At 30.9% G+C, this 20,843-nt stretch overlaps 1 protein-coding gene and 1 long non-coding RNA gene across 2 annotated transcripts; both read right to left on the minus strand.

Moving 5' to 3' along the window:
• Window positions 1-4,775: 4,775 nt before the first annotated feature.
• Window positions 4,776-6,092, minus strand: LOC133039405 (uncharacterized protein At5g01610-like). The gene is made up of 3 exons (XM_061118296.1): window positions 5,920-6,092; window positions 5,465-5,499; window positions 4,776-5,365 (listed from the first exon to the last, which is right to left on the minus strand). The coding sequence occupies exons 1-3, from the start codon at window positions 6,090-6,092 to the stop codon at window positions 4,986-4,988; spliced, it is 588 nt and encodes a 195-aa protein (XP_060974279.1). The 3' UTR covers window positions 4,776-4,985.
• An 11,925-nt stretch (window positions 6,093-18,017) lies between these two features.
• On the minus strand, window positions 18,018-18,775 carry LOC133039521 (uncharacterized). Its single transcript, XR_009688665.1, has 2 exons — window positions 18,478-18,775; window positions 18,018-18,295 (listed from the first exon to the last, which is right to left on the minus strand). It is a non-coding gene; the product is annotated as an uncharacterized LOC133039521 (long non-coding RNA).
• Window positions 18,776-20,843: the final 2,068 nt, after the last annotated feature.

The raw sequence follows: 20,843 nt of genomic DNA on the forward strand, positions 1-20,843 counted from the left end.
TTAAATAACATTGCAACATGTTACTGGCCCGAAGTCATTCACCGATTCGCGACATTTCACTTTTGGAACAATAGTAACAGTTGTGGAGTTTAACTCTTTGAGCAATTTCCCTGTATCTAGAAAAGGGAGAACTGCTTCACATATGTCTTCCTTAACCATATCTCAATTATCCTAAAAGAAAAAGCTACTAAATCCATCTGGCCCTAGAGCCTTGCATCCCGGAATATCAAAAACAACTTCATTAACTTCCTTAATATTTATTCAACATAAACTAATTCATTTTATACTTATTAATATTATTTTTTGGAATATAAAAATACCAAGAAAGCCATCCATATTTTTATTGGGAGTTTCTCTGTTTTTTGACTTCATTATGATACATAATAATGAATAAGATTTTCATATAGAACCGAAATTCATGAAGCCAAAACCAACCAGGAACATAGTAATCATCAATTAGAGCAAGTTTTTGAAATAAAAGATGTGAAAATTGAACAAGCTTCTTCTTGTTGATATCATTAAGAACAACACTATTGGGATGAAGCATTTGGTTATTGTCCATATCAAATCTGGTGCTAATAGTGGTCTAAAAATCCTCTGAGTGACTACTTGGTTTTCTTGATGTGATAATCTTTTTGGTTTCAGTTTCAAATACATAAGATAGTTCATTTTGATTAATAAAACTAATGAAGGTATCTTATCTATAAACAAGACAATGATCAATGAAACCAAATCAACAACAAACACTGTAATGTAATGCAGCAAATATAAAACCAGTAACAAGATCTTAAAACAAGCATTAAGAACACACAAATTTAACAAGGTTCGAACAAGGTAATATCCACCGGCCAGAAAACAGCCACAACAATGGCTTTAGAGAATCTTTATTAGCTGATATTTAATGAGAGATTACAACAGTTCCAATTACACAATCTTGAGAAGCTTTGCTTCTGCAATTGAACTCACACCATTACATAACACTCAAGGGCAACTCATCTCTCTCTCTAAACAGCTCATAATTCTCTCTTTCTCACAATCTGTTTTCCCTCGAAAAATTAACCCACAAACTTTAATCTAGTTGAGCCTTAAATATCAATGCTGATTGAATCATAATTACAAGTATTCTATATTTAACATGCATGGGGTGGTTTACAACAACTTAATATTGACATGGATACTTTTGGTCATTCTCATGTCCACAAATTTGTGTTGCTATTGCATATTAATATAGTAAATAAGTAGGCTAGGTAGGCGTACATCTTTGACATTACACATCAAAATCAGGTCTTGAAATCATTACTTCAACACAAGAAGTAGAAGCAGAAGGAAGGGGAGCGAAATGAGACGGAAGAGATCATGAAGAAAACCTTTGTGTGAACCATTTTCATTCTTTAAAATTACACAAGATAAAAAGACAGCCTCTAACCAAATAAGAGTTGGAGGATATAATCTTTTTAGATTTAATTTCTCACCTTGAATTAGCTTTGAAGCTTAAAGAGTTGATCAAAGGAAAGATGATGATGATGAAAATAGTCAAACTATTGCCAATACTAATGAATGGTTGAATGGAGAAAGAAGATAATGATAGTCAAAATTAACCACAAGCAAACTATCAATTAAATTTTCCTTCCTGAAATAACAACAAACTTCAAATTTGCATAAGATATAAAGAACCTGTAAAACAATAACAATTGAAAAAGTATATTGCAATGATTTTGAAGATTGAGACATTAATGCAGAGAAATTTTCAACTTGGATCTATGGTTAAAGATAGTAATCATAAGCCATCCAACTTGTTATACAGTCTAAATTTGTGTATGCAAGACAAAACACTAACATTATCCACTAAAGACAATAAACCAAAAACAAAAATACTATGCAAAAGCCAATAGAATAGTGGTATAAAAAATGCAAACAAAAACACTAACATTATCCACTAAGACAATACACCAAACACCTGGTGGTCGATCTATAATAGCAAACAAACCAACATACTAGGATCATTAATATATTGATCTTGTAAAATCTAAATTAAATGACTGTATAATACTTTAAACTCGATCAAGTCCATAATAAACACATTCACAATAAATTACAATGTCACATTCATAATATGGGTAATCAAAATATTGATATTTTAATTCATCTGCAATGTATAAATCTATTTTTTATAATTCAATTTTAAAAATTGTTTGCTATAACAATTAGGGAAATAATAAAAACAAAAAAAGAGATTGAAATTCATTAAAGCTTTATATTAATTGTTTGATTCGTGTCAAGGAAGACTTACCTGATTGAGCTAAACAAACTCAACTTGTTCTTCTTGTTCTGTAGTAGATTTCTCAATGGTGATTTAGGATTGCAACGTGGGTTTCTATATAAATGTAATTAAAGGATTTGGGTTGCAATTTTGTGATTTGGGTTATGATTTGGGATTTTGAAGAACAAAATTATAGTGCTGGGATGATTGACGAAGAGAACAGCCATTACAGTAAGAAGACGGAAGACTAAGATGAACAGAGTGAAGTTTGGTGAGAAAATGGAGTGTGATTCAATAAAAATAAATTCAAAAAATTAATTTTAAAGTAAAAATAAAAAAGACAAACTATAAAAATGAAAACCAAAAATAAAAACCGTAAAAGTAGAAAAAAACTTTTAAAAGGTAATTTCCCTAAAAAAATATGAATTTCAAATTTAGTATTTTATCCAATCGTGTACAATTAACGTAATTATAATAAGAATAGAATTAGGATTAAACAATATCTTAGTATTGTAATATGTATAGAATTAGGATTTGTGTACGTATATAAATAGATGAGACCAAAGCATACTTTTGAAAGTAAGTTGAGTTGTATTACCTACAATATTAATTTATAATTAATATTAAATCATACTCAAAACTAAACCTACTCACAATAGAGTTCTGTTTTCTTTTTTGAAAAATCATTTCTGTTTATTAATATACTAATTTAATTTGGATTTTAGATGGATAAAGACATGATACATAGCTTAACTTCCATATTTAATGGAATTGAGGAGAGTGATGACAATGATATCATGGGACTTCCAACTCCCTCAATGGACGAAGAATATTTAACACAATATAATCAATGTGTGTTAGATCAACATTTCAAGATATATTATGAAGATGAAAATGAAAATATAATCAAAGTTGGTGGTAGATTGAGTGACAAAAATTTCGAACAAGAACTCTACACTCCTAAGCTTTCTGATTATTTGCCTAAGCAAAATAAAATCGAAGAGGTATATAGATTTACACTTATAAAATAAACACATAAAAGTTATAATTTATTACATTGATGTTCTTACTTTATAATTATAATATGCATGAAACAGCGATATGTTGATGTTGAAGCGAAATTAGAGTCTACAAAACGAAAACTCCACAACAATTACCAAAAAATAGAGCAAAAGAAGCATAAATCGATAAAACTTTCTGAGGTAAATGATTTTTCCAAAAAAATCAAGGTACCAGAAAGTAACAAGGCTCGTGAGCACTTGTGTGACAAAAGGTCCCAAGCAATAGAACCAAACACCCAAAAGTTTCTTGATCATCTCCCTAAGAACAAACCCGAAAAGGTATATTATATTTACACTAATTAGACAAGCACATAAATTAAAATTTATTGCATTCATATTTTTTTTTACATTAATGTTCTTACTCTATAATTATAATATGCACGGAACAAAGAACAAAGTATTAATCTTGAAGCGAAACTAGAGTCTACAAAACAAAAACTCCACGACAGTTATCAAAAAATTGAAAAAAAGAAACACCAATCGATCCTACTTTCTGAGGTGAAAGATTACTCCAAAAAGATTGAGGTACCAAAGATTATCAGAAGTTCCTTGCAAGTAAAACAAAAGACTCTCAAACTTCCTGATTATGTGCCTAAGCAAGATAAATCCGAAAAGGTACATATATTTATATTTATTAGCCAAAGAATTGAAAGTTATAAGTTATTCCATTAATGTTCTTACTATATGATTATAATTTGCATGAAACAGCAAAGTGTTGAGGATGAGACAAAACTAGAGTCCACAAAAAGGAAACAAATGGAGCAAATGAAGCCTATAATATGCATGAAACAACAAAATATTGACCTTGAAACTAAACTAGAGTTTACAAAACAAAAACTCCACAACAGTTACCAAAAAATAGAGCAAAAGAAGCATAAGATAATTAAACTTCTTGAGGTAAAAGATTTGCCCAGGATAACAGAGGTACAAATTTTATTCAACTTGTACAATTTCATTACTAATGCTTTCTTACTTGATAAAATCAATACATTAATACTTATTATTATTTTTTTGATTCAGACTAAGAGACGATGCTCGTGGCATAGACGTTAAATGAACAAAGTGATAATTTTGCAAATGATTGGTGGTTTGAGTGGGTGCCAACCTAGTTGGTATGTACTCAAATCATCCAACAAAATCAAAGGATGGTACAATTTCATATATATAATTATTTCACAAATGAAGACTCTATAATTCTTATTTCATGTATGTATCCAATTTCAAAATATGTTTATATCATAGACAGAAGAACAATTATTCTTATAATGCAATACAAAATTATTTGACATATTTACTATTACTAATCAATTTACCTTTAAATTTTCAAGGCCTAAATTATTTAGAAACTAAGATATTCTTGGAAATGTGGATGTGGATCATAAGTATTATTATGTTTTTATATTTGTGCTTCAAATTAATGGATAGAGTCATAAAATATGTATTGACAAAGAATATAAAAGTATCAAAGCTAACCTTAATTAGCCAATGATAATGACTAAATCCCATAACAAGAAGCTTTTGACATTAATTGCTAAACAAAAGTAAAAAAAAACAAACACCAAAACAAATTTGATAATTTTGGTATTATATGTAGCCAAGTTGATGACACCAACAAATAGTTAGCACCTAAAACAAAAACTACTATCTTTTATCTTTCTTAAGAGTCAGAAATCTTCTATCCTAACACCATTACTGGCAACTAGATAAGCATCCTTGGACCTAGATTTCTTGACTCCAGCAGTGAACCATACCTTATCGGATTTGGAACTTTCAACTGCCACACAAGTGACCTTAACCCAAACTAGCACCTTTGTTTTCATTCCCTCAATTCCTGTTAGCTTTCCCCTTAGCAGTATCGCTTTCACTCGGTTTGCATACCTTATTACAGATGAATCCTTGAAGCTAACTTCGCACGGTGATGGCAAATACACGATCAGCCTCGCCTTTGTTTCATCAAATTCGTAACAGGTTATGTTCTGAGGAAAGAGTCCTGGGGGTAAGTTGTACTCTCGGAGGAGATCTGGCAAGGTTTTTGGTGGTGACCCTACAACAATATCATCAATGTGAATTATAGGGTATGATCTAGACACCATTACCATTTTCAAGATATCATTTCAGAGAGATTAATTAACATAAAAAATACCTTTGAGTTTGTTGAAAATCCACTTTGCTTTCTCCCTAATGAAATAATTATTCAAGATGATGGCATAGGCTTAGATGATATCCCTAAGGAATTCTTCGAACCTAATCAAGAAGTTGAACATGATCACGAGACAAAGAAGAATAGTAGTTCTTCGAGTGATCTTCAAACAAGCATCACAAAAGAATTATTAGAAATCAAATCGTCTCCTATCGAAAATGAACAACAACAAGATCAATCCAATGAAGTTAGTCAGATAATTATTCAAGATGATGGCATAGGCCTTGATGATCTCCCGGAGGAATTCTTCAAACCTAATCAAGAAGTTGAACCTGCTCATGAGACAAAGACAAATAGTAGTTCTTTGAGTGATCTTCAAAGAAGCATTATAAAAGAATTATTAGAAATCATATCATCTCCTATTGAAAATAAACAACAACAAGATCAATCTAATGAACCTGATAAAATAATTATTCAAGATGATGGCATAGGCCTCGATGATCTCCCTGAGGAATTCTTCAAACCTAATCGAGAAGTTAAACCTAATCATGAGATAAAGGCGAGTAGTAGTTCTTGGAGTGATACCTCGACTACTAACACCAACAACTACCAAGGTTTCTACACATCTCATCTAGTGCCTGAAATGAACAAGCCTTATTATTTGAACATGAGTAGTGAGAGTGGTAATTGGGACCAAAGTAATGATTACAACCAACAACCCTACCAATTTTGTTATACACCTCAATTAGTACCTAAACTTACTTATCCTACTGATTATTATTTGGATTATAGTAGTGAGAGTGGTTGGGACCAAAGTAACAACAAGCAAGATGCACAAATGGTAACGACAACACATACATTTCCTATTCTCACTCACACTCCTGCGCCGGCTATAGAATATCAACAACAAGAAACTCTTTCAACTCGCAAACGAAAATCAACCTCTTCAAACCATGGTCGTTGGACTGTAAAAGAACACATGTAAGTAGTTATACACCTAAAATACTATATTATTGTTATTTACTTCTCAAACATGTATTATCAAAAACTAATAATGCTTAGTGTTTTATATTTGTAGGATTTTTTTACAAGGGATGAGTAAGTTTGGTTCTGGTAATTGGACAGAAATATCTACTTTACTTGGTGGTACAAGAACTCCAGTCCAAGTGGCTAGCCATGCTCAAAAATATATTAATAAAATGGAGAAAGAAAAACAAATTGAAGAGACAACCTCTGAGAATAAAAAGAAGAAATTAAATAAGAGTATAAATGATATAAGATTAAGAGAAGATGGAACATTTTGTTTTCCAAACTCATTTCAAAACTGATTGTTTGATGAGGTACTGGCTCTAACCTAAATTGTCCAAATATTTTTTTAGTCACATGTTACCTAAATTTGATGAGGTGTCTATAAAACTAATTTTTTTTTTAAAAAAATAATTTTATTATTTTTCTTTTTCTTTTTTTTTTCTTAGAGGGGTAGGGAGTCTCATTGCAAGGTTCTTTGGGTTGATGTTGGCCAAAAACAGACGATCTGAATGAAGCTTCAGCACCGCGCGTGGAAGAGAACTAGATGGAGAGAGAGTGGGGGAGAAAGAGAAACATAGTTTTCTTTTAAATTTCTTAGTATTTTTTTGTTGTTGAAATTTTAGTGTATAAATCTATTATGTATTATTTATAGTATAAACGTGATATTTTTTTGTGAATATTTTAGATTTGGGTTTGTTGTTTATTTTGTTTTGATTTTTGTTCAAGTTTTTTTAGGTGTAATTTGGATGTGAAAAATCTATTGTGGTGGTGATGGTGGGTAGTGAGGGTGGGTGGTGGGGAATGAAGAATCATAAAATTTGGAAAAAAAAAAAGATAAGAAGAAGAACAACAATAAAGTGTAATAAAAGAAAAAAAAAATTATTTATATTTTTCAGTTTATGAGTATTGTTTTGCTTGCTTGAGTCTCCAGTTTTATGGGCTGGTTAGATTAGTATCTTTTATACAATAAAATTGTCTGCATCTTATAAGTCACTAAAAAAAGATGCGAAAGAGTTAAGATGAGCAAAGTTTCCTATACAAGTTGTGTTGGGAGTCTCATATACTACTCCATGGTGTGTTCTAGACCTAACTTAGTGTTAGGAATAAGGAAAAACAGTTAGACAGTTAGACAGTTAACATTGTTACACAGTCTGTTATTTTGTTGTAATTCTTTTAACTGTTTTATGGTTTGTACCCTTTATCTTTCTCTGGTGAATTGTCTGTAACAAATGTTATATATATTCAAGTGTTCAAGGCTTTCAACAGTCAGTTGAGCCATCATCTCTCTCTCTCCTCTCCTCTGTTCTTTCTTTTTCTTATCTTTGCTTGAGTTCTTTGAACTCTTTCATGGTATCAGAGCTTTAATGGAGTCCACAGGAAATTTCACACCCCACGGGAAATGTCACTGGTGCACAAGTCAATCTTGAAGCTCAAAATGAAGATAACACAGCTCCGCCCATTCCTCCGGTTCAAGCTCAACTCCCAGTCCCAGAACCAGTTCAAATTGGCTTGCCTAACAACAACCTTTTACCTCTGAACCTTCGATTGGATCGATCAAACTAATCCTTCTGGCGATCCTTGGTTCTTGCAGCAGTTCGTGCGTATAATCTTGATGGTTACATTCTTGGCACCTTTCCGATTCCAGCTCAATTTCTTGCAGGTAACGTTCTCAATCCAGCCTATCAAAATTGGATTAGATTTGATCAATTCATAATGCATTGGCTAATGAATTCAATTTCTGAACCAATGCTTGGTTATGTTATCAATTGTCAAACATCGTCGGAGATCTGGAATGTGTTTGCTCAACTCTTTGCCACGAGATCCAGAGCAAGGCTCCTTCAAATCCGTGGCTTATTGCAATCAACAAAGAAAGGATCCATGAGTATTGATGATTACTTCTTATAAATGAAGCAATTGGCTGATTCGCTTGCTGCCGCGGATCAACTGATCTCCGATGATGACTTGGCCCTATACATTCTTGGCGGTCTTAGACCAGAATATGAAGCTGTGGTAGTAAATTTAACATCAAGAACTGAACCTCTCTCTCTTCAAGAAGTTCAGTTCATGTTACACGGCCAGGAAATGAGAATAAGCCAACAAACCAGTGCCACTCTCGACAATGTTCAGGCTAACTTTGCTGGTCTTTCTCGCCAAGGAGGAACCAGTCGTGGTGGCCAGAACTTCAGTGGTAATCGAGGTATACGTGGTTCATACAGAGGTGGTCAACTCTACAGAGGAGGAGGCCGTGGAGGTCGTGGAAACAAAATTATTTGTCAACTATGTGGCCGTAGTGGACACACAGTGCAGAAATGTTACCATCGTTTTGATATCTCTTTCCAAGGACCTCCACCACCCCCCAATGGTGCCTCCACCTCAAATAATACAGATAATCCTCAGGCTCTAATGTCCACTACTCATCCCACAGAAGATTACTCCACTGCCTGGTACTTGGACACAGGTGCAACCCATCACATGACTTCCAATGATCAAAATCTTGATCACAAACAAGACTACAAAGGGAAGGCTAAAGTGACAGTTGGTAATGGCCACTCTATCCCTATATTACACATTGGTTCTAACTCAGTGCATACAAATCTTTCTTCGTATCCTTTAGTATTAAAAGACATATTGCATGTTCCCAATATGACCAAAAACCTTGTCAGTATTTCCCAATTTACTCAAGATAACCATGTTGTGCTTGAATTTGATGACACTTGTTGTCTTATTAAGGACAAGAAGACCAGCCAAGTTCTTCTTCGGGGTATCCTCAGTGATGGCCTATACCAGCTGCAGATGTTAAATCCACACAAGTCTCCTCTCAGTCTTCCCAATTCCTCCATCAATCTTGATCCTCCTGCTGCTTTTAATTGTACTACCAACAGCAACCCAGTTTTCAACAAACATAATACTGCCTCTGTTTTGCATTGCAGACTTGGACACCCCTCCAAATCTGTCCTAGGCAAAGTGTTAGCCACTGTTTGTCCTAATGTCAAATGTAATACTGTAGCTTTTTGTGATTCTTGCCAATATGGCAAACTACATCAGTTTTCTTTTAAATCTGTTGTTAATAAAACCACTGCCCCTTTTCAGCTAATACATTCCGATGTTTGGGGCCCCTCTTTTCATGTATCTCTTGATGGTTTCAAGTATTATATTAGCTTTGTTGATGATTTCACTAAATTTGTGTGGATCTACCCTATGCAAACCAAAACCGAAGCCACCACAATCTTTAAACACTTTAATGCTTATGTTGAAAGAATGTTTGAGGTCAAAATCAAAAGTGTTCAATTAGATCTTGGGAAAGAATATTTACCTTTATACAACCTGTTTACACAGTTGGGAATCTCTAGAAGAAATTCATGTCCTCACACTCATCAACAACAAGGAAGAGTGGAAAGAAAACATAGACATGTTGTTGATGTAGGACTTACCTTACTTGCTCAAGCTAGCATGCCTCTCACCTTTTGGTGGGAAGCTTTTGCCTCGGCTGCTTACCTAATCAATAGGCTACCCACCCCTATCTTAAACTTCCTCTGCCCTTATGAGAAATTATTTCATTTAAAACCTGATTATAACATGTTGAAGGTTTTTGGCTGCTCTTGTTTCCTTTAGTCCAGTTGTCAAACCATGCACCATTCGACTAATTTTTACTCTTGCTGTCACCTATGATTGGGATATTCAACAAATTGACATCAATGATGCCTTTTTAAATGGTGACCTCAATGAGACTGTTTATATGTCTCAACCTCAGGGATACATTGACCCCAAGTTCCCCAACCATGTCTGCAAACTTAATAAGGCAATTTATGGGCTCAAGCAAGCCCCCCGTGCATGGTTTGACAAGTTAAAATCTGCCTTGTTGCAATGGGGATTTCAGAATTCTAAGGCAGATAACAGCTTGTTTTTCACTAAGAAACATGGTAAACTAATTCTTCTCTTGGTATACGTTGATGACATACTTATTACTGGTCAAGACAAGGCTCAAATTACCAAGGTTATATCTGATTTACAGCACCAGTTTGCTTTGAAACAGTTGGGTTCTGTCAATTATTTTCTTGGCTTTGAAGTTACCCGTGACTCAACTGGTATATACCTTACTCAAAGCAAGTATACCAAGGATTTATTAGTCAAAACTGGTCTCCTTGATGCCAAACCCCAGCCCACACCTATGTGCTCTAGTGCTAAATTAACTCTTGCAGCAGGTACTCCCTTGGAAGATCCCACTCTCTATCGCAGTGTCCTTGGCGCTTTGCAATACCTTAATCTTACAAGGCCTGACATTGCCTTCTCTGTCAATCGTCTCAATCAATTTGTCAAAGCTCCAACATCACACCACTGGGCTACTTGTAAAAGGGTTCTGCGATATTTAGTGGGTACAATGCACTTGGGTCTTCATTTCACACCTGCTACTCGGTTTGAACTCCATGGTTTCAGTGATGCAGACTGGGCTGGTTGCTTAGACGATCGCAAATCTACCTCGGGTTACTGCATCTATCTTGGCAACAATCTTCTTAGCTGGTGCTCTAAGAAACAAAGCATTGTAGCTCGTTCCAGTACCGAGTCCGAGTACAGATCGTTAGCCTTAGCAACAACAGAAATTATTTGGCTACAATCATTATTCAGTGAATTGCACATAAGTCTTTCCTGCTGCCCAATCATCTGGTGTGACAATCTTGGTGCCAGCTCCTTAGCTTCTAATCCCGTCTATCACGCCCACAAAAAACATATCGAAATCGATCTTCATTTCCTTCGAGATCGGGTCCTTGCTCAACAATTAGACATCCGATATGTGGACTCCAGCAACCAAATTGCAGACATTTTCACCAAACCTTTGGCTATTGCTCAGTTTGTTTTCCTAGCAGACAAGTTAACACTTAGATTCCCTACGTGTAACTTGAGGGGGGATGTTAGGAATAAGGAAAAACAGTTAGACAGTTAGACAGTTAACATTGTTACACGATACCGTTATTTTGTTGTAATTCTTTTAACCGTTTTCTCGGTTTGTACCCTTTATCTTTCTCTCGGTGAATTGTCTATAACAAATGCTATATATATTCAAGTGTTCAAGGCTTTCAATGATTAGTTGAGCCATCATTCATTTCATCATCTCTCTCTCTCTCTCTCTCTCTCTCCTCTCCTCTGTTCTTTCTTTTTCTTATCTTTGCTTGAGTTCTTTGAACTCTTTCACTTAGCTCATGCTATGATTGTGGTCAGCAGTTACATTTCAGACCCTGACTCTGAATATTGGGAAATACTAAAATGGACAATGAGGTACCTGCAAGGTACTTTGAACACTAGATTTGTGTTCAGTAAAGAGAACCAGTTCAAGGAAGAAATCACTAGCTATTTAAGATATCTCACAAAATTTTGAGAAATTTAAAATAATTTACAATATAGAAATCAATGTTCAAACTGTCTATAATTTTTTTGAATTTCTCAAAATTTTACCAAATGTCTTAAGTAACTATAACGTATACTACCATAAAAAAAATGGACTAATTTTTTTTTTTAGATATCGAAACAAATAAGGATACATCGGTGCACCAAGGAGTGTATTGTAGAATTTTCCTACATATCATATAGGTTAAGTCTAAAGTGCACCCCGTATAGGGATGTTTCGGTAAATCTCGATCTGTTTCAACATACAAAAGAGTTTTTAGTCAATTTTTTATGATCGTATACGTTATAGTTATTTAAGATCACTTATAAATTTTTTAAAAAATTTGAGTTTACAATGCTGAAATAAGATTTACATATTTTGTTGTATGCACAACTATTTATTTTTGGCACTGTAAACTATATATTTAGCGATTTTAAATAACGTAATGTACGTGATCATGAATAAAAATTATACTAAAAAATTTTTTAAATACCAAAACAGATAAGGATTCTAGTAAAAAAATTTCCTCATATATATATATATAAATATATTAAACCCAATATTTTTTTTTATCCTTAAGTTCTTAACCATGGAAATCCCAAAAAATTAAACCCATCATGGATTAATTAAATTATTAAGTTTAGTACTGATCAAAAACATCTGCAGAAGCCATAATAGGTTGGTTCAGAAAGCTTTCCATAGGCACGACCGTACCGAAACAAACTCCCACCAGCAGCAGCCATGAAATGATCTCCACCGTTGGATCGTATTATTCCTCTACCCAAAATGACAGCATTATTACTTGCGTTTAATTAGGAAGTTAATAATCTTATCCAACGACTCATTTGGGCTCTGAGGATAGAATTCTCGCACTCAACGTTGTGATGTTGACACTTGTCATGATCTGGTGATTCGCTTTTCTTAGCTGTGAAACCTGAGCCGTCAGATCATCTAAATACTCAAAGACAAGGTTTTAGTCGTACACGTATATAATAAGTTTTGGTTAGTTAATATAAAGTAATTGTAATATAAGAATAGAATTAGGATTAAAAAGATATATTAACTAATAAACAGTAATTGTAATATGAATAGAATTAGAATTAAAGAAATATCTAAAAGAACAATTGTAATATGAATAGAAATAGGATTTATTTATCTATACATTTATAAATATATGATACATGTAAAGACGAACATATAATTGAGTATTTATATAACTACATACGTATATATAAGAGTATATATATTAGTAATATTCTATAATAATCAAATTAATTAATATATAGTATACATTAAGAATGGATGATTGGATACCTAATGACATCTTCATTGACCCAAATATTAATTGGGATGAAGTTAATTGGGATGAATTAGACGATGACTTCCACCAATCCAATAAGGCTGATAAGATAATTATTCAAGATAATGACATAAACCTAGATGCGATCTCAATTGAAACTGATCACGAGACTAATAAATCGATGAAAGAAGAACCTATTGATGAGCAGAACAGTTTCCACTCATCATCATCCGAACAACTACTACCAGTAGTTGTTAATCATCAACAAGTTAATTATTTGAGTGATAATAAAACTACTACTTATAACCTACATGGATAACATCTAAACCACTTTTAAATGATATGAGATTTTTTGTTTGTATGTGTAGTATTTTTTCAAAGAAAATAAGAGAATGTATTATAAAATAGAAAAAATAGGAAGAAAAAAAAATAGATTGCCAGACATTAATCAATCACCCATAAAAAATAATATTTTTTTAGATAAAAAAAGTAAAATAATAAAACTACTACTTATAACCTACATGGATAACATCTAAACCATTTTTAAATGATGTGGGACTTTTTGTTTGCATGTGTAGTATTTTTTCAAAGAAAACGAGAGAATGTATTATAAAATAGAAAAAATAGGAAGAAAAAAAATAAGTTACCACCTAAGCTCTTCTTTTAGTTTCCTTTATATTGATATATTGATTATTGGTAAATTGATTTTAGTTATAAAAAATTATTTTTAACTCCTACATATAAAAATTTAGTAAAATAAAATTTTTAAACTAAAATTTATTTCATAAATATATATAAAATTAAAAATTATTACTACAAAGTTAATTATAAAAAATAAATAATTACTTATATAAATATGCATATAAAAAAATTATTAAGTAATAAATTATTCAATCACTCATAAAAAATAATATTTTTTAGATAAAAGAAAGTAAAATGATAAAATTACTACTTATAACCTACATGGATAACATCTAAACGATTTTTAAATGATGTCGGACTTTTTGTTTATATGTATAGTGTATTTCTCAAATAAAATAAGAGAATGTGTCATAAAATAGAAAAAATTGGAAGAAAAAAAAATAAGTTGACACCTAAACTCCTTTGTGCTTTCTTTTATATATATATATATTGATATATTGATTACTTTAACAAATTCAATTACCTTTTTTCTAAACTAAAGACACATTTAATAAGCAAAGTGTACTCCAACAATTGTGAAAGCCATATACATAAATTTTGGCAAAAAAAATTAGCTAATTAAATATTTAACAATAGTCTCACTTGGCTTATCATATAGTTATATGTATGGTTTTAACTATTTATATGCACTCATAAATTTATGATTCTTAGATTAAATATCTATGAATTTAAAAATATGCCTACATAAGGACAAAAATAAAGTGTTTACCATAAATTAGTGACGGACTCAAGATTTTTACTTTGTGGGGGCTTATTTATCATAAAAAAATATTTATAGCTACATTATAGTCACTCTTACTAAATTTATCTAATTTTGTGGGGAAAATTTGATTTTATATACTTAAAAAACTAAAAAAATTTATTCTTAAACCAAAACCTTTTAAACTAAAAAAACTATGACTTTTTTTTTCAAAACCCCAAAAATACCCCTCTCATAATTCAAACCATTTCTCTCTCCTTCCCTCAAACTCTCTTTGCATCATCTCTATCTCTCTCTCTCTCTATCTCGCATCCCACAACCGCCCACCCTCACTACCACCTCCGACCTCCGACCCTCACCACCACCTCCGACCACCCGCAGCAACACCCTCGACCCGGCCCCCTCTCTCGACCACCAAAACGTCGCACCCCCTCACCCACTCTCTCTTCCTCTCTCTCCGAAATCGCAAAAAAAAAAAAAAATCCCCCGGGTCGAGGTGGTCAGACCAATCGACCCATCGGACACAGGGGATTTTTTTTTGGATAATTTACATGTATACACTTACTTTACAATTAAATTACACATATAACGTTGCTGATTATAAATTACCGTGATTTACCTATTAATTTGATCATGAGCTTTTTTTTTTGTTTAACTTTTTTTGTCATTGATTTGACTTTACTGTAGCATACACATACCTAACTGTTGCATTCCTATTAATTTTTATTTCTTTTTCTTTTATCTTTTCAGTTTTCACTTGTCTCTTTCTCTCTCTCTCTTTCTCTCCATTTTTATCAATTTTTCTTTCTTTTTTAACTTTAAAAATAATTTTTTATAACATCATTAATTTAAAAAATATTATCATTGCCACCTATTTTTTTAATGTGATCATTTTAAAATGTAGAAAGTATATATTTTTCACCTTTTTCAAAATCAAAGTCACTATTTAGTTACTTATCATATCAATTATATACTAATTAGTTACATTTTACTAATTTATAATTATAAAATTAAATTTTTTATAAATAAGTAACCAATTAGTATTATGTTAATTTATTTATTAAAATATCATCAGTCACCACCAAAAACTCCGACATTACAATATTTTTTATTGACATAGTAAACAACTGAAAATATTTTGTTTATCAATAAAAAAATACATATTAATAAAAGAATGAATCATTTTTTGTGTTGTGTAGAAAAATAATTTCATAGTTACTTCTAAGTTTCACTTTCGGTATCATAAACAACTAAATAGTTACTTTTAATTATGGTGACGATGAGAAAATACACATTTTTCTTACATGTCAAAATGACCACATTGAAAAGTAGTTTATTTTTTCATTTAGTTAACCAAAAAGTAACCAGATTTCGAAAACTATTTTCTAACCATATCGTTGCTCACTTAAGTTAAAAATGAATATATAGCTTTTAAATAACTAATCTAAAAATTGAAGATTATCTACGGGAGATATTTTTTTTATCTAAAGTTGATCATTTTGTGAAAAGTAACCAATTGGTATATAAATCATAGTTAATTTAAATATTACAATTTTTTGATTTAAGCGTTTATATATTACAATCATGTTTTACTTGGGATTCGAACCCAGGACCTCCAACACACACACACACCCACATATGGCCACTTGAGCTAGCCCCAAGTGGTTAATTTAAATATTACAATAAAGTATACTAAATAAAACTATTTCATATCTATGCTTATTTGTTATACAATATGAAAACTAATTAGTTTCTGCTGTAAACTTAAAAAGTAACTAAAAATATAACTTTAAAATAAATAATTAGCAATATTAATATTTACCAATTTTACCAATAAGTTATGTGAGTGTTTTTAATTTTATTGTAGCTTATTAGTTTATTAAATAGATTAAGTAAAATAAATATTTTTACAAAAGAAAAATATAAAAGTAACGTAAAAGTATTTAAAATAACAAATTAATTTAATATAATCTAAAAATAAATACATAAGTTTCAAAGTAACAAAAAGGTATATAAAATAATTAGTAAATAAAAATAGTAGTTTATTATATTATATGACAAACTCATTAGTTTCGAAAATAAACTTTAAGGTTACCCAAATGTATTTTAAATAATAAGACAACACAATAACTTGAAAATAGCTATTGATTATTAAGATATTTACAAATAAGATTTTAGAGGTAACCAAATTGTATCTCAAAATATATAATTTAAAAATAAATTTTTTTACGTAAAAGTAATTAATTAATTTCTTATCAATATTATAAGTAACCAAAATGTTATTTTTGAAAACCGAGAAAAATAATAAAAAAAAAAACGGAATATGGGATTAATTTCGTTTCAGGCATATTATTTTAAAATTAAAGTATTTTTAATGATGTAGCAAGGTATTATTTTAATTGAGATTTATTAAGGTATTTTTGTAAATAGTTTATATTTTAAGTATATTATTGAAAAAATCTAATTTTTTTTTTCTTTTCAATTTCAGAGAGAGGAAGAGAGAGTGGGGTCCGATGGTCGGACCATGGGGTCCGATGCAGAGAGAGTTTGAGGGAAGGAGAGAGAATGGGTTTGAATTATGAGGGGGTATTTTTGGGGTTTTGAAAAAAATGTCATAGTTCTTTTAGTTTAAAAGGTTTTGGTTTAAGAATAATTTTTTTTAATTTTTTAAGTATATAAAATCAAATTTCCCTTTTGTGGGGCTTTTCTACTATTTTGGCCTATAATTATTATATTAAAAAATTTATATTTAATTTTTTAAAAGGCAATATTTTTGTTCGTGGTGGCTATAGCCCCCACATCAATCTTAATGGCTGAATAAATCTGTTCAAAAAGTTCAAGGCTGTAAGCGTTTCTTCCAAAAAATCCCACTCTAAAGTATCATAAGCCTTCCTTAGATCAAGTTTGATCATACAATTTGGTCTTGTGTTCTTCCTCCCGTATTGCTTTACCAAGTCTTGGCAAACCATGATGTTATAGGCTATATATCTACCTTGAATGAAACCACTTTAGTTTTGTGCTATCAGTACAGGTAGTACTTGTCTCAGTGTAGTACATAGCATCTTAGTTGTCACTTTTTAAATAACATTGCAACATGTTACTGGCCCGAAGTCATTCACCGATTCGCGACATTTCACTTTTGGAACAATAGTAACAGTTGTGGAGTTTAACTCTTTGAGCAATTTCCCTGTATCTAAAAAAGGGAGAACTGCTTCACATATGTCTTCCTTAACCATATCTCAATTATCCTAAAAGAAAAAGCTACTAAATCCATCTGGCCCTAGAGCCTTAAATATCAATGCTGATTGAAGCTGGTGAGAAAGGCTCGATCACCAACTGTCATAACTGAAAGTTGGTTAATTCATATGAGCAGTAGGGGTAGTTTAGGGACTTTGTTATTTGGCCAACTACACTTCAACACCTTCTTTAGTTTTATTTTGCTGCATAATACAAATCTTTAATTTACTTGACAATTAAAAATTAACCAAAGTCCCATCTAATGTGGAAGATGTTGGAGATACAACACTCTTGACTGGCTATGAAAAAATATCACTAACTAACAACACAAACCAACTCAGCCAATCTCAAGCAAGTAGAATTGTTTTAACATAAACTACTTTCATAATAACACAAATTTCTAAGACAAAAATACCCAAATCCCATAAGTAATTGGAAGCTTCAAAATGAGTTCATACACCTGTAATTGGGCGAAACATTTAAGCTCTGCAAATCATTCTCATTTCCACAACAAACACACAAAAAGAAAAAGTTAGTTTCTTTATTTGAAATTAGGGTTTTTTTATATGAATACTTACCTCATGCCTGAACTCCAATATATGGAAGAGTAATAAAGCTATTGCAGATCTAAAAACTCCATTCCAGGAAAGAAATACCATAGAACCCACCTCAGTCGCTCAAACCCAGTCGATTTGTTGATCGAGCTTCTGGGCACATTCAAGATTGTTACTTTCTGGGTTAGAATTTCATGGGTCAGTGAGAATCGTTTATAGGATTGGATTTGGAGTGGTATGGAGATTGGGGAGATTTGAATTTCTGCCTTCGATATTGAGAGTATGATTCTCATAGGGACCATTTCAAAATAGTGTGAAATAAATTATCATTTCAAAAAATAAATTATAAAATAAAATAAATTTCAATTTTTTAATATAAAATAAATTTTAAATTTAAACAATCACACGTGTTTTTTTTTCACTGTATAAAAAATTTGGTTGTGGAGAATATATATCAAAAAAATAATTAATAAATACAAATTTCATTGAACGTAGTATTTTATTTATTTATATTTTTCATAGAACCATACAAATTATACTGGAACAACAAACATTGAAAATAAAACAACGTAAATTAAAATGGAAACAATTTACATTTAACCTCATATACATCTATGTTAAATAAAAATAAATATCATTAAAAAAATAAAAAAAAAAACCACATTAAAAATTGGAACAATTTAACCTCAAATAATAGAAACAACTCAAGTTGAAAATAAAATTAATTTTACCTCAAAAAATAGAAACAACTCTTATTAAAAATTAAATTAATTTAATCTTATATATATATAGCATTGTATGTGAGTGTAAAATGAAAACAATGGAAATATAAAAGAAACAATTTAAGCCCAAAATAAAAATTATAATTTGAAATGGAAAAAATATCATAAAAAATAGAAACAGCTTAAATTTGTTGGTTTAATCTTGAAAATGGAAACAAATAATATATTTATAATAACATTCTGGAGGAGTGCGAGTATTTTTAAAAGTAAGAATGTTGAGATTTGTTGTCAGTGTTTCTAAATTTGTTTGTAAAGTTGTCAATTATGTTTTTTTTTTTTTTTTTATCATTATTACATTAGATTGTTGTACATGATTTTAATTACAAGCCCGCTAACTCTTGTGCATATTTTGAGTTGTATTAAAAAAAAAAAACCAAACATTTCAATACACAATTTGTCTCTAATTAAACTAAGTATATGTAATAGTAATTATGAAATGGAAACTTCTTAAAGACTATAGGATATAATCTTTTTAGATTTAATTTCTCACCTTGAATTAGCTTTGAAGCTTAAAGAGTTGATCAAAGGAAAGATGATGATGATGATGAAAATAGTCAAACTATTGCCAATACTAATGAATGGTTGAATGGAGAAAGAAGATAATGATAGTCAAAATTAACCACAAGCAAACTATCAATTAAATTTTCCTTCCTGAAATAACAACAAACTTCAAATTTGCATAAGATATAAAGAACAATTGAAAAAGTATATTGCAATGATTTTGAAGATTGAGACATTAATGCAGAGAAATTTTCAACTTGGATCTATGGTTAAAGATAGTAATCATAAGCCATCCAACTTGTTATACAGTCTAAATTTGTGTATGCAAGACAAAACACTAACATTATCCACTAAAGACAATAAACCAAAAACAAAAATACTATGCAAAAGCCAATAGAATAGTGGTATAAAAAATGCAAACAAAAACACTAACATTATCCACTAAGACAATACACCAAACACCTGGTGGTCGATCTATAATAGCAAACAAACCAACATACTAGGATCATTAATATATTGATCTTGTAAAATCTAAATTAAATGACTGTATAATACTTTAAACTCGATCAAGTCCATAATAAACACATTCACAATAAATTACAATGTCACATTCATAATATGGGTAATCAAAATATTGATATTTTAATTCATCTGCAATGTATAAATCTATTTTTTATAATTCAATTTTAAAAATTGTTTGCTATAACAATTAGGGAAATAATAAAAACAAAAAAAGAGATTGAAATTCATTAAAGCTTTATATTAATTGTTTGATTCGTGTCAAGGAAGACTTACCTGATTGAGCTAAACAAACTCAACTTGTTCTTCTTGTTCTGTAGTAGATTTCTCAATGGTGATTTAGGATTGCAACGTGGGTTTCTATATAAATGTAATTAAAGGATTTGGGTTGCAATTTTGTGATTTGGGTTATGATTTGGGATTTTGAAGAACAAAATTATAGTGCTGGGATGATTGACGAAGAGAACAGCCATTACAGTAAGAAGACGGAAGACTAAGATGAACAGAGTGAAGTTTGGTGAGAAAATGGAGTGTGATTCAATAAAAATAAATTCAAAAAATTAATTTTAAAGTAAAAATAAAAAAGACAAACTATAAAAATGAAAACCAAAAATAAAAACCGTAAAAGTAGAAAAAAACTTTTAAAAGGTAATTTCCCTAAAAAAATATGAATTTCAA

Source organism: Cannabis sativa, chromosome 6 (genome assembly GCF_029168945.1).
Source record: "Cannabis sativa cultivar Pink pepper isolate KNU-18-1 chromosome 6, ASM2916894v1, whole genome shotgun sequence".
Classification (NCBI taxonomy): Eukaryota; Viridiplantae; Streptophyta; class Magnoliopsida; order Rosales; family Cannabaceae; genus Cannabis; species Cannabis sativa.

Bases quoted from the DNA above. Each gene is read 5' to 3' on its own strand.
- LOC133039405 (XM_061118296.1), bottom strand. From the start codon at position 6,092: ATGAGATGTGTAGAAACCTTGGTAGTTGTTGGTGTTAGTAGTCGAGGT. The intron at 5,500-5,919 runs GTTCATTAGATT...TTATTTCATTAG, and splicing joins TTGAATAATTATTTTATCAG to GGAGAAAGCAAAGTGGATTT. The intron at 5,366-5,464 runs GTATTTTTTATG...ATATTGTTGTAG, and splicing joins GATTTTCAACAAACTCAAAG to GGTCACCACCAAAAACCTTG.